This window comes from Mytilus trossulus, chromosome 7 (assembly GCF_036588685.1).
Source record: "Mytilus trossulus isolate FHL-02 chromosome 7, PNRI_Mtr1.1.1.hap1, whole genome shotgun sequence".
Taxonomy (NCBI): domain Eukaryota; kingdom Metazoa; phylum Mollusca; class Bivalvia; order Mytilida; family Mytilidae; genus Mytilus; species Mytilus trossulus.
The window spans coordinates 31,441,909-31,469,111 of record NC_086379.1 but is presented as its reverse complement, the minus strand read 5'-3'; the positions used below and the strand labels follow the sequence as shown (position 1 = coordinate 31,469,111).

The following is a 27,203-nucleotide window of genomic DNA, read 5'->3' as shown; positions in this document are numbered from 1 at the left end:
CCTGACTTGGTACAGGCATTTTCAAATGTAGTAATTGGTATCTTCCGATGAACTTTTTTTAGAAAAAGGACGAGACGTTCTTGGACATACCCCTGGTTCAGCAACTTTCTGCTCAGACACTGGTGATGTTTTACAAAGTCTGAATAGGAGCTGCAAGCTCTTGAATACCGAATAAGTTGGGAAATGTATATTCCATATGCAGATGGAGTTGGTATATTACTACTAAGGTTGGGGAAATTGATAATTTCAAAATTAAAATCGTTTCGTTTGTCATAGATTCTGGTACTGAGATGACTGTGTATGTCAAATTGAAGGTATAAGTCTAAAAATGAGGCGGAGGAAGCGAGTGATAATAGCATTACACTAGGTATATTCTTTAAGCAAACAATTAAAGAGCTGTATATTTTTGACGAAAATATTCCTTGGTCCATTAGAATAGATTGTAAACCCCTTTAGGTTAAAGGTCACGTAACAAAGAATACTGAATAATTATGCAAACAAATGAATATATATATTTCCCGTTTGAATGGTTTTACACTAGTAATTTTGGGGCCCTTTATAGCTTGTTGTTCGGTGTGAGCCAAGGCTCCGTGTTGAAGGCCGTACTTTAACCTATAATGGTTTACTTTTTAAATTGTTATTTGGATGGAGAGTTGTCTCATTGGCACTCACACCACATCTTCCTATATCTATATATGAATGTATTTGAAATAAAATATTATTACATTATTATTATTATTACAGACACGACTTCCTTTGCATAATTATTCAGTATTCTTTGTTACGTGACCTTTAACCTAAAGGGGTTTACAATCTATTTTAATGGACCAAGGATATACAGCTCTTTAATTGTTTTCTTAAAGAATATACCTAGTGTAATGCTATAATCATGTACGTCGTGTAATAATTCTATTATAATGCACGTAATCAGTTCATTTACGATTTAAGAGTTTGACTGTCTCTTTGGTATCTTTCGTCCCTCTTTTTCAATGCTATAATAATGCTCATAATGCAATTATGTAAGATTATGCCTAGTAAAGTTCCATATGAATAATTTAAGTGTTATGTTATTAGAAAGTTTTTTTATGCTATGAAATAAGAATATACCTAGTAATATGTTATAAAAATGGACTTTTTGTGCTATGCTATAAGACTTTACGTTGGGTACTTTGTTATCAGGATATCTTTAGTGTTATGTACAGAAAGTAATGTTATAAGAATGAACTTAGTTGAGTGCTATTGAAACGGACATTGAGAAATGCTATAAGAACTTACCTCGTGTAATGTTATAAGAATAACTACTTGAAGCCCAAAGTTTTACTGTTATTATAAGAATAAAATTGAGAATGGAAATGGGGAACGTGTCAAAGAGACAACAACCCGACCATAGAAAAAACAACAGCAGAAGGTCACCAACAGGTCTCCAATGTAGCGAGAAATTCCCGACCCCGGAGGCGTCCTTCAGCAGGCCCCTAAAAATATATACTAGTTCGGTGATAATGAACGCCATACTTATTCCAAATTGTACACAAGAAACTAAAATTGATATAGTACAAGACTAACAAAGGCCAGAGGCTCCTGACTTAGGACAGGCCCAAAACTGCGGCGGGGTCAAACATGTTTATGAGATCTCAACCCTCCCCCTATATCTCTAGCCAATGTAGAAAAGTAAATGCATAACAAAACGCACATTTAAAATTCAATTTAAGAGAAGTCCGAGTCTGATGTCAGAAGATGTACCCAAGGAAAATAAACAAAATGAAATTAATACATAAATAACAACAGACTACTAGCAGTTAACTGACATGCCAGCTCCAGACCTCAGTTAAACTGATTAAAAGATTATGATTTCATCATATGAATATTATAATTGTTTATTGATTGGAGAAAAAACGTATGTAAAGAGTACGTAATCAGGACGACAAGTGTATACTATGCACCAAGTTTGTATATTCTAGTTGGTTTATGAGAAACCAATCAAAATCAAAGTAGAATGTGCAACTTGCTGTTGTTTAAATGAAAATCGTTAAATTGATTTTGTCGTATAGAAAAAGATGTAACATATTGTTTCCTGTTTTTATAATTCAGAACACTGAAATATTCTTTTTGTATCAATAAAATGAAACAAAAATATGTTGTTCTTCAAAACAAAGCAACGCTAAATATAAGCATTATCAAAATTACAAAATATTTAATGTAATTAACATTAGCAAAAAAATGTAAAACAAAAATTTGGAACTCAACAGAAAAACTTTTTTAATTGACACCAGTAGAATGTAGTTTTCAAATCCAATATTGAAATATATCCGTAACCACTGATATATTTAACTTTGTAATTGTTTGGCTTTACAAATATTTTGATACGAGCGTCACTGATGAGTCTTATGTAGACGAAACGCGCGTCTGGCGTACTAAATTATAATCCTGGTACCTTTGATAACTATATCACAATTGTTTTAACATACCATTTTAAGTCCATCAGTACATGCATGGACATGGTGTCTCTGTAATACATGATTAATTATGTGGCCTTCAAATTACTATTTCTTTAGAATATAGACATAAAAATTGGATATCCTAGTTCCTATAAGATACATAACCTTAGACGTATTTTGATTTGTTTTTAATGAATCTTGGGTTCTCTATGCTCTACAAACTCTTTAATATGTCAGCGTCACTGAAGAGTCTTTCGAAGACGGAATTTGACTCCTGGTATCAATAATGAGATGTAAGAAGATGTGGTGTGAGTGCCAATGAGACAACTCTCCATCCAAATAACAATTATAAAAGTAAACCATTATAGGTCAGTGTACGACCTTCAATACGGAACAGGGCTCACACCGAACAACAAGCTATAAAGCCTCCCCCCCTCCCAAAAAAAATACTAGTGTAAAACCATCCAAACGGGAAAACCAACGGTCTAATCTAAATAAAAAATGAGAAAACAGAAACACGTATAAATTACATAAACAAACAACAACTACTGTACATCCGATTCCTGGTTTAGGACAGATGCAAATATTTGCAGCGGGATTTAACGTTTTAATGGTACCAAATCTTCTCCCTTTTTCTGAAACAATAGTATAACATACAAAATAGAAAAACACGATAAACTATCAATTGGAAGGCTTAACTCAATAAAACAATGTGAGTTTATTTACCACTCAGAAGGTATCTCTAATATAGTAATTAACATGTTTGTGGTGATAATCATTATCTTTGAAATGGTCATAACTACAAATTAACATTTTCTACCCTACGGATATGTAAGTTTGAAATTCTTATTTCCTTACAATAAGTACATGAAAACTGTGGATATAAAACATCATGACAGATTATCTTGAGTGTATCTGGCCAAAATTTAGGAATGTTGGGTCCTTTATGCTCTTCAACTTCACATTTTATTTCTCATTTCAATTATTGTTTTATTCGAGAATACAAAATTTTAATCATTGCATCTATGATGACTTTAGATAGAAAGAACTCAGAGATTAAAAATGAAATATTAGTACCTAAAATGCATTTACACATAGAAGTCAAAACAGAATTATAACAAATATCAACAAATCAAAAGACCACATCAACTCACACACCCGACTGACTTCTCCAAAATATGTTCGCCATATCAATCATAAACAGAAAATCAAAAAAGCTTGACCTGCTATTGACGATTATGATATTTTGTCTAAGTATAATTTCAGCAAGGAAATACAATAAGACACCTTAATTTTAAATAGTGTGGTCAACGGTTCACCGCTTAACCGTCCGAACGACCGAATACCGAATACCGACAACTCTAACCGGTTAACCGGACTTTTTTTTAAAAAAAATTGTCGTCGTGGTAATTAATTTGACGGATCAATCTTCCAGTATATTGTTTGGTATTGGTAATCCAAATATATAAAATTAATTAGAGCTGTCTTTCAGCTCAGGGCAAGATCTTAAGGAAACATAATTAGTTTCATGTTTTTAACAGTAATTTTTAATCAGTAATACGATTAAATTTTACGATTTACTACATTATTTAGTTTGATCTTATATGGTGTAGACCTACATCTGAATGTGCAATATCCGTCGTGCAGGTCCTTGCCATACTTTAAACTAAATGCTAACTCAAAAACTATGAAAATCAAACCAACGTGAATGTAATGAATGTATACCTGATGGTACGAATATCAGGATTAATCAATTTTAATTGAAACACCTCACATTATTTTCGGAGACAACAAAAACAAAATGGAAGAATCATCGGTAATTCTACGCGATCAACAGTTTTTTTTATTTTACTTTTCAATTTGAAGTTAGTACAAACGGCATAGTTCGTACCGTGTATTTGATTATTAAAAGTCAAATATCGACAGTAATCTTCACAGACGATCTTTATAAAACCAAAGCCCAAACTTAAATTCAACGTATTATAAAAACGTAAATGTATGACTTGGATGAAATGTAGTAACATTGACACTCTTACCACATATTCTTATATCGATGCCTCTAAACATTAACGTAAACTAACGGTTAAACGGTTAATTGGTCGAACGATTATACGAGTAATCAGTTATAGGAAAAATTGTACGATTTGACAACACTAATTTTAAATAAGGGTAAATGATAAACTAAATGATAAACTAAATGATGTAGCCAAAGCGGATGGATAGATAGTAGATGTTTTTGTGTCTTGTTAAATTGTTCCTTTTAAAAGTTTTGGATTCTCATAAATTCTATGTATACCTTTTGGACTAGTTTGAATCTCGGTCTATTTCTGTAATTTATTCTTACATACTTTTGATTTTTTAAGCCTGTATGCGTACATTGCCTATGTAAATTTTAAAATTGTTTGTATGCACATTGAACGACAAATTTATGTGACGTATATAATTTTTCTGACGTCAGACACTCAAATCAATCCATGTGTTCGTAGAAAGTAGATGTTTTTGTGTCCTGTTAAATTGTTCCTTTTAAAAGTTTTGGATTCTCATAAATTCTATGTATAACTTTTGGACTAGTTTGAATCTCGGTCTATTTCTGTAATTTATTCTCGGTCTATTTCTGTAATTTATTCTTACATACTTTTGATTTTTTAACCCTGTATGCGTACATTGCCTATGTAAATTTTAAAATTGTTTGTATGCACATTGAACGACAAATTTATGTGACGTATATAATTTTTCTGACGTCAGACACTCAAATCAATCCATGTGTTCGTAGATAGTAGATGTTTTTGTGTCCTGTTAAATTGTTCCTTTTAAAATTGTTATACGATGATGACTGATGTACCCATATTTTGACTATTTTATTAATTGTGACTGTTTATTTAACGCATCATGTAAATGTAGCGGAATTTGATGAGACTGTTATTAAAGTGAGAGGGTTAGCGCTATAGAACCAGGTTAAATCCACCATTTTCCTCATTTGAAAATGCCTGTACCAAGTCAGGAATATGACAGTTCTTGTCCATTCGTTTTTGATGCGTTTTGTTTTTTGATTTTGCCATGTGATTATGGACTTTCCAAATTGATTTTCCTCTGAGTTCAGTATTGTTGTGATTTTACTTTTTTCATGAAATCTGCTCAATATTTGTCAAAGGTACCAGGGGCCGTGTCAATGAAACATTCGTGCTGCAGTTTTAGTAAATAAACTCGTTTTGTATTTAGGTCCACTCGATTTAATTACATGTATCGAATCAGGATTAGTTTAAAAAGGAAGTCAACTTTTTTCCATATCTAAATTTTGTTTGTCGCAAAAAAATGTTGCTTTTCATGATAGTATTATTTAGGCTTCAAAATAAACAACACGAAATAATTTAATGTAATACAATTTAATCTTTAACAAATATTGAAAATATTTTTTTGATTTATTGATTCAATTCTAATAACAGTATGATAGTTTAAGATTGTATTTGTTTTTTTAGCATTGAGTGTGGTAAGTTCGTGCTATATTTATTGTTTTCATTTCGTTTTAATGACATTGTAACCTTTAGGACTATCCTAAGACACCCATTTGTTATCCTAACTTAAGGACCAAATTTAGGACATGTCTTATTTTAGGAGACTTTCGTTAACCTGACTTAGGACTAATACGTGTCCTAAGACCATCCTATGACTTGTCCTAGTCCTGGGACAGCTTTGTTGACACGGCCCCAGAATCATAATTTAATACGCCAGACACGCGTTTCGTCTACATAAGACTCATCAGTGACGCTCAGATCAAAATAGTTAAAAAGCCAAACAAGTACAAAGTTAGAGAGCATTGAGTATCCAAAATTCCATAAAAAAAACTGAGGTAATCTATTCCTAGGATAAGAAAATCCTTAGTTTTTCGAAAAAAAGTTTTGTAACAGTAAATTCGTAAAAATTCATAAAAATTACCATATAATGATATTCATGTCAACACCGAAGTGCTGACTATTGGAAACTTTAATTCAAATGAACAGTATTTGAGGAGCCGAGATATTTTAAAGTGTTTAAAGTTGTCTGAATCTGTATACTCCCCCTTTGAAAGCATGCTTTCGCACTTACTTCTTTCTGTGTATTTCAAATTTAATATTCTGTTTTTAAATGCGTTATAGCCATTAACGACATGAAAAGAAAAATAGGATTAAAAATTTCGTTGAATACAAATATCTTTTTCAGGATACAATAAAGCCGATAAAGATAAACACATATTAATCACGGCTATTCAAATCGACCACATATGAGAAAAAATTGAAAAACATACTGGTTTATCTCAGTAACGAAAACTTCAGGAATTAAAGTTTTCAAAATCTCGTCGATTCAGTTACCGCCCATGTGAAAACATCATTATTTAACATTTGAAAATGTAACACATGTTGTTTTTTTCACATAGGGATACATATCAACAAAAGCACAAATACAATGATACAATTGCTTGTAATACATTTTTTTAAGAAACGATAAAAATAAATTCATATTAGTTCAGTTATTCTAAATCATTATATATGATGTGGAAAACTTTATTCGGTGACTGCATAATCACAAATAGTTTATTGCTTAATTTTGGGCGCGGTAGCATAATGTTGTACAAAAAAGTCACGTTAACCTGTCTAGACTTTCAGAATATTTTGTCATCTTCTTCAAAAGAACTAAGTCATTTTTTTCAAACGGCCTGATAGAAACATACATGTTTCACTAGATAATTAATTTAACTTGGATCATTCAAATAAGTTACTGGTATATTTCTCATTTTTAAAACTGATACACAAGCACCAATTGAAGAAGCAAAATTGATCAAGGATGTTTGCTTGTCATGTTTTGGATTTTTTGTCAGGTTTTCGGAATCCTCTGGTTTTATCCATTTGAATGCCTTTTAATAATTGCCCATTGACCCCCATTTTTCTTTTTATAAATCTATTATAGTCAAAAGCCATCAGTAAAAGTCTTATAAAATTTTAGTTATTTTTTAATTGTTTGTGAAAACTTACACTTGTCAATGATAAAGCTATGAAAAGTCAATAGAGAACATTTTCCTGCCAAAATTTCAATAGCTTATATTTCGAAAACAAGCACGTTGGATTCCTTTATTAATCCCCTATCAATACATACTAGTGCTTTGAAAAGTTAATTATTTTGAAACTGAATAACGAACTCCCCTAATTAAATGACATAATCGCTCTCTTTTAAGAATCGCTATTTGAACAATTTGTTTAAACTTCTCCAATATTGTTAAGTTTTGGGGTTAAAGATTTTTTTGAATTATCATTTTGAAAAGGTTAAAAACAGTCTTTTATGGTTAGTTTATATATCAAAATAGAATAATTTGTATATGTTTATAAGCATCTCTAAATTTAGTCCCAGTATTCATTGGAGATCAGCATGAGTATAGTTTATCTCGTTCTTTTTCTTTTCTTTGTCCGTCTAAGATTTAGCTAAAAACGATATTGTTTTACTGAATTTTGATTTTTAGATAAAAACTTACAGTTAAATTTACTAAATGTACGTCAATACATATATTTTAGCGTTACTTTTCATGATGAAATGAATTTTGCTGGAATACGGACCCTTTGAGAGGGATGATATAAAAAAATTATCACATTTCAATTGCTAGGAATTTAAAACATTTGAAACACTTTCCAATTCGGGCGTAGTCCCAATTATTAAATATTGAGTTGCTGCTTTAGAATTTATAAAATAAATAAACTAGAGGCTCTCAATAGCCTGTGTCGCTCACCTTGGGTCTATGTTCATATCAAACAATGAACACAGATAAATTCATGACAAAATTGTGTTTTGGTGATGGTGATGTGTTTGTAGATCTTACTTTATTGAACATTCTTGTTGCTACAATTATCTGTATCTATGATGAACTTAGCGCAGTAATTACAGTGGAAAATATTTTCTAAAAATTTTAAAAAAATTACAAAAAATTATGACTATTGGTCTATGTGAATATTAAACAACAAAGGGCATAGATGGTAACATGACAAAATTGTGTTTTGGTGATGGTGATGTGTTTGTATTAAACATCATTGCTGCCTACAATTATCTCTATCGATAATGAACTTGGCCCAGTAGTTTCAGTGGAAAATGTTAGTAAAAATGTACAGTTTATGAAAATGGTTAAAAATTTACTATAAAGGGCAATAACTCCTAAAGGGGTCAACTGACAATTTCGGTCATGTTGACTTATTTGTAAATCTTACTTTGCTGAACATTATTGCTGTTTACAGTTTATCTCTATATAGGGAAGATAGATCTACATCTGATAAACAGTTTATTCCCGGTCAGATTTGCTCTAAATGCTTCGGTTTTTGAGTTATAAGCCAAAAACTGCATTGTAACCCTATGTTTCTATTTTTAGCCGTGGCGGCCATCTTGGTTGGTTGGTCAGGTCATCGGACACATTTTTTAAACTAGATACCCCAATGATGATTTTGGCCAAGTTTGGTTTAATTTGACTGAGTAGTTTCAGAGGGGAAGATTTTTGTAAAAGATTACTAAGATTTACGAAAAATTGTTAAAAATTGACTATAAAGGGCAATAACTCCTAAAGGGGTCAACTGACCATTTTGGTCATGTTGATTTATTTGTAAATCTTACTTTGCTGAACATTATTGCCTACAGTTTATCTCTATCCATAATAATATTCAAGATCATCACCCATAACAGCAAAATTTCCTTTAAATTAACAATTCAGGGGCAGCAACCCAACAACGGGTTGTCCGATTCATCTGATAGATAGATCTTAACCTGATAAACAATTTACCATGACGTCAGATTTGCTCTAAATGCTTCGGTTTTTGAGTTATTAGCCAAAAACTGCATTGTATCCCTATGTTCTATTTTTAGCCGTGGCGGCCATCTTGGTTGGGTGGCCAGGTAACCGGACACATTTTTAAACTAGATACCCCAATGATGATTTTGGCCTTGTTTGGTTTAATTTGACCCAGTAGATTCAGAGAAGAAGATTTTTGTAAAAGATTACTAAGATTTACGAATAATGGTTAAAAATTGACTATAAATGGCAATAACTCCTAAAGGGGTCAACTGACTATTTCGGTCATGTTGACTTATTTGTAAATCTTACTTTGCTGAACATTATTTATCTTATCTATAATAGTATTCAAGATAATAACCCAAAACAGCAAAATTTCCTTAAAATTACCAATTCAGGGGCAGCAACCCAACAACGGGTTGTCCGATTCATCTAAAAATTTCAGGGCAGATAAATCTTTACCTGATAAATAATTTTACTCCTGTCAGATTTGCTCAAAAGCTTTGGTTTTTGAGTTATTAGCCAAAAACTACATTTTACCCCTTTGTTCTATTTTTAGCCATGGCGGCCATCTTGGTTGGTTGGCCGGGTCATCGGACACATTTTTTAAACTAGATACCCCAATGATGATTGTGGCCAAGTTTAGTTTAATTTGGCTCAGTAGTTTCAGAGGAGAAGATTTTTGTAATAGTTAACGACGACGGACGACGGACGCCAAGTGATGGGAAAAGCTCACTTGGCCCTGTGGGCCAGGTGAGCTAAAAAGTAAAATCACCAAAATACTAAACTCAGAGGAAAATCTAATCGGAGAGTTCATAATCACATGGCAAAATCAAATGACAAAACACATCAAAAGCGAATGGACAAGAACTGTCATATTCCTGACTTGGTACAGGCGTTTTCAAATTTAGAAATGGTAATATTAAACCTTATTTCACAGCGCTAAACCTCTCACTTTGATGACAGTCTCATCAAATTCCATATATATTAACATATCACAACAACAAAATTGCTGTTATATAGTTCTTGGAATTGCAAAGATTGACATTAATTTTCTCTCTCTATAAACCAGTGAACTATGATGGTTATATCAAACTGTAATATGATGTATGGTCAGCAGGTGAAATTGCCTTGTAAAAATTGACATTGATAGATTCACGAAAAAGGTTTGTTTTACTTTGGAACTATGATTATCAAGGTTAATAGATCACCCAGATAAAGATTTTTTTCTCACAAAGTCGACACGAATAATAACTATGAAATGAAAATCTATACAATGTTGAACAATTAAAAACAAAAGTAATGGAATTATGTAAAAACGATTGTATTGATCAAATCGCTCCTTGTGACTTTCATTACCATAAAAAAAAACGTACCTTATAATTTCAAAAAGGAGCATCAAGAAAAAAGCTATTGCACAGTTTTGCTGTGGTATATTACGGTACCTAAAGATATACCCATGAAACAGGAAGATTTAAAAATGCGGTGAAGAATGAAATGTGTAAACGGGCCAATCTAAAAAGAGAGCCATTTTAAAAGCTCACAGCGATTTAAGAAACAGTCTGTTTCAATCAGTGACATAATTGCCTTTAGGAGAGAACATTGGTTAATTTGATGACATTATCCCAAAAAAATTATCCAAAATTAAGTTTTGTATTTAGAAGTAACTTCTTTACAAGTAAAAAATTCACAGTTGCTTATTAAAAATACGTACATTTAGTTTGAAATTTATATAAATAAGTCGGGTGTACCAAAAAAAACATTCTTGTATTAATATTAAGCAAAATTATTTATACTACACATGTCACTTTAATTAATCATTTACTTTCTCACTTACAAGGTGTTGATACAGTTGTTCGAAAAAGAACAGCATTGTTTAAAACTCTTAATTGAATCGCCACTTTTTGGTACACTGAATCCGCAAATCAAACAATAATTGTTATTCTACCAAATAACATCCTTCAGTGGCATTAATCACATTAACGACATTAATCAGACGATATATACAATAAACATTTTTTAGATGATAAAGATCTGAACCAAGGCTTTTCTTTTTCAAATTAAAGGAAACCTTGAGGGCAACGGTCCCTCCTTCTGTAGCTGCACATAGGGTTAAGACTTTTTATATGTTCCACTGCTAACATTGTCTTATTCAGGGGCACCTCAAATTCAAAATTTCAAAATCCTAAATCCGCATATGTGTGCTACACGATGTTTTTTTAGAAAGTAAGGCAGAAGACACTAAAGGGATATTTAAAGACAAAGACAACCTGACATGGCAAAATCTCCAAAACGACCAAAAGACAAACCGCAATTGTTCAAAACGCAACATAAATATAAAAAAAGAAAAGAAAAAAAACAGCATAAACTCTAACAAAAATTCCAGAAAATATCAGGTGCTCCTGATTTTGAGCGTGAAATATATGTTTATAGAGAAAGGCCTTGGCTCTCATTTATTTTGTCCAAAATCTATCTGTAAAACGGTCATATTTGGTATAATGTTTTAGTTTCGACATTCATGTGTATTATATGATCGGTTATTTTTTTGCATTAAAGTGTCCCTCAGTGTCCACATATAAAATTCCTGTTTATTAGTAAACTAAACATAACTTTGACAGTACTTACAGTAGTCAACACTTCGGTGTTGACATGAATATCAATAATGTGGTCATTTTTATAAACTTCTTGTTTACAAAACTTAGAATTGTTCGAAAAACAAAGGATTTTCTTACCCCAGGCATAGATTACTTTAGCCGTATTTGACACATTTTTTTGGAATTTTTGATCACCAATGCTCTTCAACTTTGTACTTGTTTGGTTTTATAAATATTTTGATTTGAGCGTCACTGATGAGTCTTATGTAGACGAAACGCGCGTCTGGCGTACTAAATTTTAATCCTGCTACCTTTGATAACTATTTTATTCAAATGAGTGGAGTAGGAGCAGACAGAAAATTTAATATGGGGCAGACCTCTGAAAGTGCTTAAAAGTAGGAGGAAAGTTTCCCTTAGTCGCTATCCTCCCATTTGATCATATTTCTCTGAATTGGATGAAAAATATTTCGAACAGGTTTAATTTACTGCCTCCAATTTATTGTAGTTAGCATTCATATGTTGCTTACTTTTCTTCTTTATTCATATTATTTCATTGCAACGCAAACATTTATTATTATGAGATGATAAAAAGTGTCGAATGTTTGCATAATGTGTTGCTATATATGCACCTTGCTTATATATATTTTTTAAGCGGTTCAAGCTTTTTCTTATGTCTAAACTTGTGTAATCATGAAGTCAATGTTGAGTAAATCAATTTGTAAAATAAATACTATATATAATGGTTTTTGAATCACAAAAGCACATACTTTGAAACAACTGAAAATATAGAAGGGGGTTGTCACATACATTTCAGCTGAAATAAGTATTACGTCTTCTTTCGTTCTTTCAATAATGAAATACTAGTGCATGACACTCACTACAGAATGAAGACGATATAAATACATTTCGACGGATTCAGTTTTAACACAATACCAATATTTTTAGACATTAAATTCCACAACGCATAAATATGTTATCTACACAGAATCATCTTTAAACGATGACATCATTGGATATTTAGAGCTTGGATTATTTCTATCTCTTGCAACGTCACTATTAGCATAAAGATTAGTGTCCTGTTGAACTCTGTCCGTATTAGCATATGGATTTGACTCTGTGTCTTTTTTTAAATTATCGTAAACATTCGATCCTCTCGGATTAAAATCCAACTGTTCAATTTCAGTAGCTGCACTTCCAGATGGACTCGTTCTGAGATTTAAGTCATCGTAATTGTCATGATCACCTATTGCATCGTTCACAAATTTTTCATAATTAAACTCATCTTGATCTTCGACATACGCCGTGTTTATATACAAATCAACAGGAGAAAATTTCTTTTTTCTTTCGGCTCTTTTTTTCCTATATCTATAAATAAGAGAAAAATAAGTACATGCATAATACAAAGTAAATCACAAAAATACTGAAATCCGGGGGAAATTCAAAACGGAAAGTCCCTAAACAAATTGCAAAATCAAACGCTCAAACACATCAAACGAATGGATAACAACTGTCATTTTCCTAAGTTTTAACTTGGTACAAGCATTTTCTTTTGTAGAAACACTGTACAACACTTTTATCCATCAACATAAGAATACAGGGGCAAATGTTTTGTGTCAGCGCAAGTAAATAGCTTTTTCAGTGGTTGTAACTTTTTTTTTTAAATCGTCAAAATTAAAATTAAAAAGTCTATCGCAATAATAAATGCACGCAATAATTTCTGAATTTACAGTATTATTACATTGTTTGTCCTTTTGTACCATTTGGATTTTGCTGTTTGACAATTTCTGCTATTCGCTTTTTAGTTTCAGAGCAATATAAACATTGACACGTGTTTCTACATGATTACAGTTTTCCAATTTTTCTACTAAAGTACAAAATGTATAGCACCGAGCAATTGTTTCTACAGTAGTAACTGTTATAATTTTACCCCTCTTATTTCGAATTGTATTTACTCCTTAAATGTTCTGGCTCACAGTTTATGGCAAAACTCCGTAATGACTTTACCAATTGATATTATCAAAATACCTACAAATATTTAGGCGATATATTTGCTAACAATGCAGCTTTGTTTTGTAGAAATATACAAATGAACTTTTAACACCTCAAACAACTCGTTCTTTGTCAAACTTGTATTATGTTTGACACCTGAAAGTATTTTACATTTCTAAAAGACGTTTAATCTGTTAATATTCAAAATAACAGCATATAAGCTTACTAATAAATTCCTTTTGGTTAAATATATTTCTTGATGCAAATTCTACAAATTTGAAATAAACTTACTTCTAAGGAAACAGGAAAAATATGGGTTTTTTAATATGAATTCATTGTCTTTAAAATCCAGCAAGCTTTCACCTTGCCGTTTTAACCCTTTAAGTTAAACAAAATAGGGGATAATCACCCTACATTATACTGAGGTAATCTTCGTACCCAATGAGATAGGTCTCTTTAATTTGCTTTCACAGGGTCAGAATGTGAAGGTTCTGCTGTTCGAATATCAAACTGCCGATATTGCAAATGTTAACCATTTTTATAAAATATTGCACCGAATGACATCTCTAACCAAATGTTTTGTTTTGTATTCGGAAAGCAATATACAGCTTTACTTCACACATACTTTTGGTTTTGGTTAAGAATGTCCTTCTTTTTTTCTATCGGGTCCGAGTTGATGGTGTTATGTCTTTAAAGTCTATGCAAATTATTGGTGCAAAAGAATTCCGGTCAAGACGGTGCTAGGGACTGTTCCTTTGATTTTTGTATGTGTTTTGCTATAAATGTAAAATTGGGAATGGAAATGGGGAATGTATCAAAGAGACAACAACCCGACCATAGAAAAAACAACAGCATAAGGTCACCAACAGGTCTTCAATGTAACGAGAAATTCCCGCACCCGACTTGTGTCACGTATGGATACCCCATATTCTTTGTTTTTTTATTATAATAAATTTTTGAGATGAATACTCAAGCTTTGTTAAAATTGTTTAAATTGCAGTTCTGAGTCATTTTAATGCATTGATTATGTGTTCAATTGTTACACCAAATCACATCAAAACGAAGTTAAAACCGTACTTTACGAGTTGAAATCTATGACACTATAAATAATTAAAAAAAGATTTGCAGTTTAAACATTAAAATAACAAAAAGTACCGAACTTCACTGAAAATTAAAAAAACGAACAGTCCCATAACAAGTCGCAAGTGGCAAAATCAAAAGTGAAAACATATCACACAAATTGAAAACAACTATCATATTCCTGACTTCGTATTCCAACATTGTAGCATATAGAGGCAGACATCCACATTAACAGATAAACCTTTAACTTGGCATGATTTAAAAGTACAAGAATTAGATAAAGAGAGAAGCATATAGCTGATATGATAAGAAAATGAATTGCCGTAAATCTCAAACGCTAATTTTCAGGTACCTCCTAGTGCAAAAACCTGAATCTGCCTTGGAAAATCTATTATGCAGCCCATATAACGTAAAATACAGAATTTCATAACCTATAGCAAAGTAACAGGTACATGATAGAATGTTAAGTGGTTGGTATTTTTATGTTAGTAGAGGGGCATTATGTTTTTTCTACGTTAGTAGAGGGGCATTATGTTTTCTGGTTTGTGTGTCCGTTCGTCCGTCTGTTTGTTCGGCCGTCTGTTCGTTCGTTCGTCTGTCCCGCTTCAGGTTAAGTTTTTTGGTCGAGGTAGTTGTTGATGAAGTTGAAGTCCAATCAACTTCAAACTAAGTACACATCTTCCCTATGATATGATATTCCCAATTTTAATGCCAAATTAGATTTTTGACCCCAATTTCACGGTCCAATGAACATAGGAAATGATAGTGTTAGTTTCAGGTTAAAGTTTTTGGTCAAGGTAGTTTTTGATGAAGTTGAAGTCCAATCAACTTGAAACTTTTTTCACATGTTCCCTATATTATGATAATTCTAATTTAAATGCCAAATTAGATTATTACACCAATTTCACGGTCCACTGAACATAGAAATTGAAAGTGCAAGTGGGGCATCCGTGTACTGTGGACAAATTCTTGTTTCACAATGTTTGGATCTTGTTCTATTTAAAGAAGTGTATTACATAAAATTGGGAATATGAAAATGGGAAATGTGTCAAAGAGAAAACAGCCCGACCATAGAGCAGACAACAGCCGAAGTCCATCAATTCGGCTTCAATGCAGCGAGACACTCCAGCACCCGGAGAAGTCTTCAGCTGGCCCCTAAACAAATATGTTACTAGTTCAGTGATAATGGACGTCATACTAAACTCCGAATTATACACAAGAAACTAAAATTAAAAATCATACAAGACTAACAAAGGCCAGAGGCTCCTGACTTGGGACAGGCGCAAAAATGTTGCGGGGTTAAACATGTTTTTAGAAATCTCAACAATCCCCCTATACCTCTAGCCAATGTAGAAAAAACGCACAACAATACGCATAGTAAAACTCAGTTTAACAAACAGAAGTCCGATTCTGATGTCAGAATGGGTAAAAAAAGAAACTAAACAAAATGACAAAAAAAACATAAATTAACAAAGGACTACTAGCAGTTACTGACATGCCAGCTCCAGACCTCAATTAATCTGATTTGAAGGTTATGTCTTCATCATATGAATATCAAGCACAATCCCTCCCGTTAGGGGTTTAGTAATATACCATCATAAAAAACAGCCTTCAATTGGTGTTTGATTGTGTCAGTTATTTTAAAATGCTTACCTAAATAGTAGAAAACCACCAATCGCTGCAATCAGCAGCACTATAAGTAACACAGCAACAACCACAGCTATTAACACTGAAAATCAATAAATAAACCAATATTAATAACACACACATACACCAACAAAATATAAAATAGTTGCATTCGACCTAGGTCCGAAAACAATTCATGAGTGGGAATAAAAGGTTTTCTCTGTAATCGGCATTTATTTTTCTCAGGCTAATAGGTTGGGAATAAACTAAATTATAAAGCATTTATTTAGAAACCTATACGTATCATATTCAGTAATAAAGGGAATATCCTATAAGGCGAAATTATCTAGTTCGACGTAAAGTAGTTCTTTGGAGTTGGGTTATTGATGATGAGCGGTTATGAAACTAGTATGTTTAAATTTACCACAGACACAACATTATGTATTAGACAAGTGGTTCTTTTTGTCCATCACTCAGAGTATCAGATTATGGCAAAATTGACTACAGAAACCATAAGCAATAAATGATATATAATACACATAATTCAAATGAGAAACAGTAATGGCTTTTCTGCATGATTTCGAAATATTGTAAACCCTTGATTTTTTCATTAAAGATATATGAATTTTACTCATGTTCGACTACAAAAATTGGAAATAACAAGAAATTCGAGATCACTAACCATAAATTTGAGGATATTTGAAGAAATTATTGAGGAATAATTGGGTCTTTGCAAATCTTTTGAATGCATAGTTAATGACAAACCCAACTTGTTTTTAATATATTAAGGTGAAAGTGTGAGAGAAAAAAAACCATTTCAAACTGACATTCTTCGAATAAGTGTTCTACAAATGTTCCATATAAAACATTTGAGTTCTGTCTGTTCTTGATGACAATTTGTTTAAGTTACCGACTTGGGGTTTGCTGTTTTGGAATCTGAGTAATCGGCTATGCATGTACCTCTTGGTGTGCACTTTTATCTTTTTAATGCGAGTTTGATGCAGCTGCAGGTGAACGGAAATGCTGGTGACTTTTAAGTTCAACGTATGCATTAGATGACGAGCGCTTTGTTATGACATGATTTCACATGATAAATTTTACAGCATATTTTAGGTTTATAAATTTTATCAGAGACAAAACGATACAACGGTCCTTTGATTTGATCATATATATTATTTGTCTTTGGTTAAATGAAATTAGCTTAGATTAAAGATTTAACACTTCCAGTAAAAGTGTGTCTTGCTGAGTTTTGTTTGTTTTGGGTACGTCCATGTGTGTTTTGTATCTATTTAATGGTTCATGTATTTCTCGTTCATAACTTTCCAGCGTTGTAATGAGTAGTAGGTGTTCTGTGAACAATTGGTTGTTAATAGCAAAATATACGTAATAATATTGTCCTTTTTAGTACTACACATAGTACTATTTTTTTAATTTCTGCATTAGGAACTAGTTATCGGTACTGCATTTGATAGATAAATGGATTCAAATAAACAAATAAACATCTCAAATACTACTCGATACGTGCATGTTTCTTCCCGTAAGAAATCTATAATCATAAATTGATTTAAGGGACATTATATTACCATCATTTGATGTGTCCATTCTGTGTGTTACAGTGGGATTGTCTGTTGTATTCGTTTCCGTTGTTGTTTCTGCTAACGTTGTTGTTTCTGCTAACGTTGTTGTTTCTGCTAACATTGTTGTAATTGATAACGCCGTTGATGGCTCAGTAGGTGTAGTAGTCGTATAAGTTGTTACAGCTGCGGTACTAAATGTTGAGTGTGGAGTCGTCGTAATTGCTGACGACGTTGATGGCTCAGTAGATGTAGTGGAAGTATAGGTTGTACCATCCGTGCTGCTAAATGTCGAATGTGGGGTAGTTGTAATTGCTGACGCCGTTGATGGCTCAGTAGATGTAGTGGTTGTAAAATCCGTGGTACTAAATGTTGAATGGGGGGTAGTTGTAATTGCTGACGCCGTTGATTGATCCGTAGATGTTGTGGTCGTATAAGTTGCGGCTTCTGATGTGATAAATGTCGAATATGTAGTCGTTCTAATGGCCGATGCCGTTGATCGATCAGTAGATGTAGTGGTCGTTAAAGTGGTGCTAAATGGAGTTGAAGTACTTGCTGATACTGTTGATGGATCTGTAGATGCTGTGGTCGTATAAGGTGTCATTGATGTTTCGGTAGAAGTCAATGATGTTGCGGTAGAAGTCAAGGATGTTTCGGTCGAAGTCAATGATGTTTCGGTAGAAGTCAATGACGTTTCGGTAGAAGTCAATGATGTTGCGGTAGAAGTCAAGGATGTTTCGGTCGAAGTCAATGATGTTTCGGTAGAAGTCAATGACGTTTCGGTAGAAGTCAATGATGTTGCGGTAGAAGTCAATGATGTTTCGGTAGAAATCATTGTGTTCATTGTTGTAAATGCGTTTGTCAGTATACCTAAAGATGGTTAGAAATTAGAATTATTACTAGTAATACACAATAGAAAACCATGCCTTCAAGTCCTTCAAAACAAATAAACAAAACAAACAGAGGTGGATTAGGGCTGCATATAGCTAATGTATTGACTTTTACAAAGTCCTTTCCTAACGTTGCCTTGTTGTTGTCCCCTTTCAAAATCATTAATCTGCACTTGCAAAGTATGTTTTGCTAGATTCTGTATTTTTAACGACCAATTTGTTAACATTTCATATTATTTTTTATAATTCGATTTAAATCTTTATTTACAACAGAAGCTGTACACAAACACCTCTGTGCTGACATGAATTATCATTGATATGGTCATATTTATTACAAAACTTTTGAATTCTTTAAATACTTATGTATTTCCACCTCAGAAATAGATTACGTCAGCTGTATTTGGCCAAACTTTTAGGAATTTTGGTCCTCAATAGTCTTCAACTTCATACTTAGTTTGGCATTTTTAACTTTTTTTTGGATTCGTCACTGATGAGTCTTCTGTAGACGAAACGCACGTCCGGCGTAATTACAAAATTTAATTATGGTATATATGATGAGTTTATTCATAACTCAAACACTTTAATGGTAAGAACAATTTTACAGTTATTTAAAACATTTTAGCAGAAATTAATTTAAAGAAATGAGATCAAAATTACGACAATCGACGAATTCCCATTTCCAAATTAAATGAAAATAACATGATACAAAAAAAATGAAAAGTATAGAAAAGCTGATTCTGAAACAGATACGAAAAATGAGGAAAACATTAACATGGTTACAGTATTGCTACAATATTAATTTTTTTTTTTATTATTCGAGACTACCCATATTAAATGGAAGATATGTAGGCGATTCCCTTGGTCATTTTACTTGTATGTCAAATAATGGTTATAGTACTGTAGATTATGAAATTGTCCGTGATAGTCTCCTGTCCTCAGTGAAATACTTTAAGACAAATTATTTTACATATTTGTCATATCATGTACAGATAGAACTATACATAGACTGCTTATTAAATCTAGATAAAAAGAAAGTATTATATGGATAAAAATGGAAACAAATGAAATCTTACTAATGGTTTAAAATTTCTAAAAATTTATTAGTTGATAAATAAGAGAAAATGTTAAAAGGGAGGTAATAGATTTAGAGTTAAAAACATGCAAAAAGAACCAATGTGGGGTTGAGGAGTATACATATAAATTAACTAATATTTTTAGGAGATTAATAAATAACCGGTACCAATTTTCTTGCACCAGATGCGCATTTCGACGATACATGTCTCTTCAGTGATGCTCGTGGCCAAAATATTAAAAACCCAAAGCTTATATAAAAGATGAGGAGCAATAATCCAAAAGGTCCAAAAAGTATAGCCAAATCCGTGAAAGGAATCAGAGCTTTGCACGAGGGAGATACATTCCTTAATTTATAATAATTTCTAATATTTGTAACAGCAAATTTTAATAACACAAAAATCCGTATTTTCATGCCAGTACCGAAGTACTGGCTACTGGGCTGGTGATACCCTCGGGGACTAATAGTCCACCAGCAGAGGCATCGACCTACTGGTGCTTGTAAAACAATTACTAAACCTAATAAACTCAAGAAGAAAAACTACAAACAAGCATGGTCAGATGAAGTAATTATGAGACTAAAAGAGAAATTAATGCGTTAGGATATAAAATAAAACATAGACCAGACCAAAATTTTTTAAAACAAAGATATTTTCTACTTTGTAAACAACTAAAAAAGCTGTTAAAAAGAAGAAGAGGGATTATAAACAAAAGATATATGACTTATTAACAAATAAAATAGATAAAGACCCAAAAGAATATAGGAAAATATTAAAATCATTAAAATTAAAAGATGATGAAGAAGAAATGCCTGAAATCTACCAGGAAGAATAAAATATAATTAAACATATCAAAAATCAGGGAAATCCTCCAACAGTTGATCATGAGTTCCAAAAGAACATTGAAACTATTTTAAGTAACCTGGAAAAAAATGGAATTTAAAATAAACCCTGATCAACCTATTATCTTTTCAGAAATGAAACAAGTAATTTCCCAATTAAAAACTGAAAAATCAACAGGACCAGACAGAATTTTAAATGAAATTATTAAATATACATATCCAATGATAGTAAATTTATTTCTTAAACTTTTTAATCTTATTTTAAAGTCAGGTAAATATCCAAATACGTGGAAAAGATCTTTTGTGATAGCTCTTCATAAATCAGGAGATCTCAATGATCTAAATAATTACAGAGGTATTTCTGTAATTAATTGTCTTCAACAAATTTGTAATGCAATTTTAAATAACAGATTGAATAAAATTATAGATGGGCAACTCAGTGAAAACCAGTTTGGTTTTCGAGAAAACCATAGAATTTCTGACAGCATTTTTGTATTAAAATCTTTAATAAATAAATACATTCATAAAAAGAAAAAGGGGTTATATATTTGTTTTGTTGACCTCCGTAAAGCATTTGATTATGTATGGAGAATAGGTCTTTTGTATAAATTAGTGAAAACAGGTGTTGGAAAACAATTTTTCAATGTTATAAAAGAGCAATATAATAAAACAGAATCTTCAATTAAATAAAAAAAAGTCAATTTTCTAAATATTCTAACATTTCAAGAGGGGTAAAACAAGGGGATTCATTGAGTCCAACATTATTTAACCTTTTTTATAAATGATGTAATCAAAGAGTTAGATAAAAAAAAATTAGATCCAGTTTCATTAGTTTCTTCAAATATTAACTCTCTTCTATTTGCAGATGATCTTCTTTTAATATCTGAAACTAAAGAGGGATTACAAAATAGTTTAAACAATTTAAGTGCTTTTTGTGATAATTGGCAATTAAGTGTAAACGTAAATAAAACTAAAACTATGATTTTAAAGAAAAACTGTTCCAAAACAGCTAACTCATTTGTAACATTCAAAGATATTCCAATATCAGACACAAATGAGTATAAATTTTTAGGAATGTTGATTAAAAATAATGGAAATCTTTCGCACAGTACTATAGACCTAACCAAAAAAGCTAAAAAAGTTCTCTTTGCTATGAAGTCATATACTAGTCCATTGAATAATATACCAGTTAAAGTTGCAAATAATCTCTTTGATTCATTAGTTAAACCTATAGCTTTATATAATTCAGAAGTTACATTTTTAGACTCCTATATAACATATTTTAGGGCAAAAAAAAGAGCAAATAACTCTGGAAAACATAGACTCGGCAGGAATGTATTCTTGGTTCTCATATGTAAAACATATAGTAGAAGAAACTGGATATAGGAAGATGTGGTGTGAGTGCCAATGAGACAACTCTCCATCCAAGTTACAATTTAAAAAGTAAACCATTATAGGTTAAAGTACGGCCTTCAACACGGAGCCTTGGCTCAAACCAAACAACAAGCTATAAAGGGCCCCAAAATTACTAGTGTAAAACCATTCAAACGGGAAAACCAACGGTCTAATCTATATAAACAAAACGAGAAACGAGAAACGCGTATATATTACATAAACAAACGACAACTACTGTACATCAGATTCCTGACTTAGGACAGGTGCAAACATTTGCAGCGGGATTAAACGTTTTAATGGATCCAAACCTTCTCCCTTTTACTGAAAAAATAGCATAACATCACAACATAGAAAAACACACGATAAAATATCAATTGGCAGACTTAACTCAATCAAAAAACGTATGATTACACAATGAACTGGTATGGATTTGGACACTTTGAAAACATATTCCTCATAAAAGATAACTAAAAATATAAGAGAAAAAATAAAATTAAAATTGAAGCATTTCTATGAAAAACTAGTAAATGATAAACTATCAGATATAAAGAATAACAGCAAACTCACTATTTATAAACATGTAAAAATAAATAATACAGAAGAAACATATTTAACTTGCTCAAAACTTGAATTCGCTAAACTGATAACAAAATTTAGATTAAATGACCATAAAGTATTAATAGAAAAGGGAAGATACCTTAAAATACCAAGAGAAGAAAGATTATGCAAAAACTGTAAACAAATTGCAGATGAAATTCATTTCTTTTTAAATTGTAATAGAAACCATAATAATAGAAAAGTTTATTTTGATTTTTTGATAAATGAGAATATTCACTTTATAAATTTAAATGACTAGATAAAATAACATTTATACTCAACCCAATTTCACACATTCAGGTAAATAAGCTTGGATCCTTTTTAAAACAGTCTATTGAACTGAGGACAGGGGACTCTTAAAATATTTACTTTTATTGTGTATATTAATGATGTTGTTGTTAATTTTTATTTTCATTTTGTTATGTTGTGTCACATACTATAAATATGTAGTTTTATGGCAATAAAGGTTTGAATTGAATTGAATTGAATTGAATTATGATATATCATCATAGATAACAGGAATAAAATTTAATATTTACGCCAGGCGCGCGTTTCGTCTACAAAAGACTCATCAGTGACGCTCGAATCTGTTATAAAAAGCCAAATAAAGTACGAAGTTGAAGAGCTTTGAGGACCAAAATATTGACATTGCAGCATCAGTATTTATCTCTTTGATTTTAATGTGTAATGATTGAGTACTGTCCTCTATGTTTCATTGTTTTTGCTTTTAAGTTGACCTCAAATGGATTAGGGTATTATTTTTAAATCCTTTTTGGTAATATATCTCTCCGACTGTATCGGTTGTTATGCATCATTTGCTTTCAAATGTTCGGCTTTAGACGTCCCCGGGGAAGGTAAATCTGGAGACGGATTTATAAAAGATGTTCTAAACTTGTTTTTGAATCCCCTGTATGACCATTGTAAATTGTACTACAAGAACTATGTTGACCATGTTTAGTTTTCAAAATATTATTCCAACCAAAATCATAATAATACTTCGGACGCATGACATTTATAAAGTATCGTTTTCATTTAAAACAATTGTTTATTGTGCTCTTTCTTGGTAGATAATTATTCAATACACAACCATTTGTGTATTTGTCAAATATGACGCATTAAAAGATAAGAGCAATAACAAGTTTAATTACAGTGTTCAAAACATTGTTTAATTGGAGAACAACAATAAACTGAACTACCACAAACATGTGAAAAGGGAGACAACAAACAGAGTGTGGACAGTACAGATAGAATATTGTTTTCTGTAAGATATTGGTGTAGCTAGAGGCTTACCCTTTCTTATTTTCTTGACTCGTATCTTAATTACAAATTTTGACGATTTTATTACCAAAAGTAAACATTTTGAAGTTTTTTTTCTTGTATGTTATTGAAGAAATAGGTTGTTGTTTTATAAAATTCGAAAACGTGTTAGTCCCGCGAGAGCCACCATGTCACATCTTAAGTAGTTTATAAACCATTACTCCATTTCAATTCAAGTAATAACTAACTAAAACAGTATGAAAAAAAGAAGATATAGAAAGACTGCCGAAGTGACAACGCTCCACTAAAGATTAAATGACATAGAAATTAGAAACTATAACGGCATTCAATGATGACCAAACCAAAACTATAAAAGATATAGAAAAATCCAATGTGAAAAGTGTAAAATATTTCAAACGAGAAAACTAACAGTTTGATTAATGTACAAACAAATAAACGAAATTCAAATATGTCTTGATATTAAACAACTAACGACAACCACTTCATTACAATCCCTTGACTTGAGACAAACACCTACAGGGTTAAACATGTTCGCTGATGCCAAGTCAACTCCTTACCTTGGAATGGGCTGTAAAAGTTTAAAAACATGTTGAAAATGTCTGGTATCATCAGATCGACACAAAGCTTAAAAACTTAACAAAAACACTGATGACACAGATCTGAGAGTACTGCAGTTATTGAAGAAAGTACAAATCCCATAACAACAGTAATCAAATCATGTATATTAGACTAAATCATCAATCAGTGCACATCCAACATCAATTTGATTTATTGCCAAGACGCCAGTAAGAGTTCACAACTGTATAGAAATACCTATGGAGATATTTTCGCTGCTTATATTTCTGTCATTGATAAAAATCTATGCACTCCTTTTGCAAATAAATTGTTCTTTCTGTAAAATTGGGTATCAAACGCATAGTGTGTAAGTTTTAAAAGCCAAGAACGCAATTAACACAGCACAATATTGCTATGTCTAATATGTTTGTCTTTATTATTTTGTCCATAGATAAGGTCGTTAGGTTTATCATTTAAATTGTTTGACCTTTTTCTTGATATCGGGGCCTTTAAAAGCTTACTGTGTTTGAAAAACTCGTTGTAAAGGAAGTACGGTCACCGATAGTTGTTCAGATCTACGTCATTTATCTCATTTTTCACAGTTGTTTCATTTGCAACTTTTTCACATTTTCAAAATAAGCAAATAGATAATAACAAAACTGACAAATTACTACTTACTTCAATAGAGCTGAACTTTCACTTTTAGAACCTTATTTTGATTATTTGAAAGATAGTACATAGTGTTTTATGATTTTCACCTAATAGGTATTTAAAAAAAATCAAACACATGTTTTATATATAGATAATAATCAAACAAGTGACATTTGAATTTTACTTTAGCTTTGCATAGAATATACATATCAAAGTCCCGTTTTGTATATACAGATTCCATTTTAAGCGTAACCACACAATTGATGCAAGAATATTGTAGTTAATACAACTTTTCTTTATATAAAGAACTTCCTGATTCACATAACACATGTATTATATAAACTCAATAAGTAAGCGGTCTGGTACATGCTTCAAATATTTGTAACTGGACTTAAATAAATAACAATAATTGATTCAAATTCTCATCATTCATGTTATCAACTTATTCAGTGTCAAATGAACTTATGATGGTATCTGTGAGGAATTAATATACATTCATATGATATATTTCGTGATCATAAGACTTATCTGAACAATGTGTTCTTACCTGCATATTGACCAAGTATCACGACAAGATACAGCCTCATCACGCACCCGTATGGTTTACAATATAGGGAAGTGTAGGTCGCAAAGCAGGAAGACAACTCAAACCAGGATAAAATTAATTTCTCCACAAATGTAAGGTGATGTTTAGATATTTAAAAATAAAATAATGTGTTTTAAAGATTTACTCAGGTAGAAACGGTTAAATCAATGTATTCCATAAAACCCGTTTTGAAAAAGAATTATATTTTTATTATATACAAGTGTGGACACAGATGAGTGTGGATAGTGTGTTTGGATGTTTGACAGTGTCTTATGACAATAAAGTTCTATGTTTTTCCTATATGGTGTTAAAAACTGTGTTGCACGGTGACAACCAATCTGAGCATTAGGGGTGTTATTTATTTGATATTTTTTTATGTTCAATACAGACATGGGGAGACAGTAATTACATTAGTTACCAAATGATTATGATAGAACATGTTCTACATCTTTGGTTTTGGATACATTTGATAGCTGGGAATTGTTAATTTCTGTGTCGATTTGGTCTCTTGTGGAGAATTGTCTCATTGGCAATCATACCTCATCTTTTTTTTTATGTATTTGCTTACTATTGGTATGGTTCTATAATATTTACATTACTTTGTGGTGGATCGTCAGTATCATTAGTAAAAAAAAAATTTAAAATGTTGAATTTCTTCCTCAGATTAGAATACATTTATTGGTTTTAAGTAATGACAATGGCTTTAGTCTGACATGATTATTGGGGCTAAATAAGATCGGAAGTAAACCTCTGTGCTGATTTATATCTATTCTTTATATCTCCTCCAAAGCTGGTCGAAGCAAAGAAAAATTTTGACCAAAATAAAAATGATTTCACCAAAAGAACCTTTGTGAGCATGCTTCAAAGACTCATAACTGCTCCAAAAGTAATCTGATCAAATTTGAAGCATGTCAAGCAGATATCATCAACATCTACTTAATAAGTCTTAAAATATGTCTAAATACCTAAAAAGCTATTTAGTACTCAAAAGGTATTGCAAAATTATTCCTTTTCATTTTTTGTTTTGTTATATGGATACAAATATAAGTGATACATGTACCAATACAGTATTTGTTGTGGTATGCAAGTGTTGTAATTAGCATTTACTGTATAAACAATGTTAATTCACACAAATTAAGAAAAAACAAATGAATGGAACATATACTCCACAGGGTGCTGCTATATATGACTGCAGAGGTGGAAACCTGAACTGTTGGGGCTAGTATGGACACAACATTCAAGCTA

General features: G+C 31.6%; 1 protein-coding gene across 1 annotated transcript; it reads right to left on the bottom strand.

Moving 5' to 3' along the window:
- Positions 1-12,222: 12,222 nt before the first annotated feature.
- Positions 12,223-26,047, bottom strand: LOC134724929 (uncharacterized). The gene is made up of 4 exons (XM_063588306.1): positions 25,920-26,047; positions 18,104-18,964; positions 16,548-16,623; positions 12,223-13,190 (listed from the first exon to the last, which is right to left on the bottom strand). Exons 1-4 carry the CDS (start codon positions 25,957-25,959, stop codon positions 12,803-12,805), a joined length of 1,365 nt encoding a protein of 454 aa, XP_063444376.1. The 5' UTR covers positions 25,960-26,047; the 3' UTR covers positions 12,223-12,802.
- Positions 26,048-27,203: the final 1,156 nt, after the last annotated feature.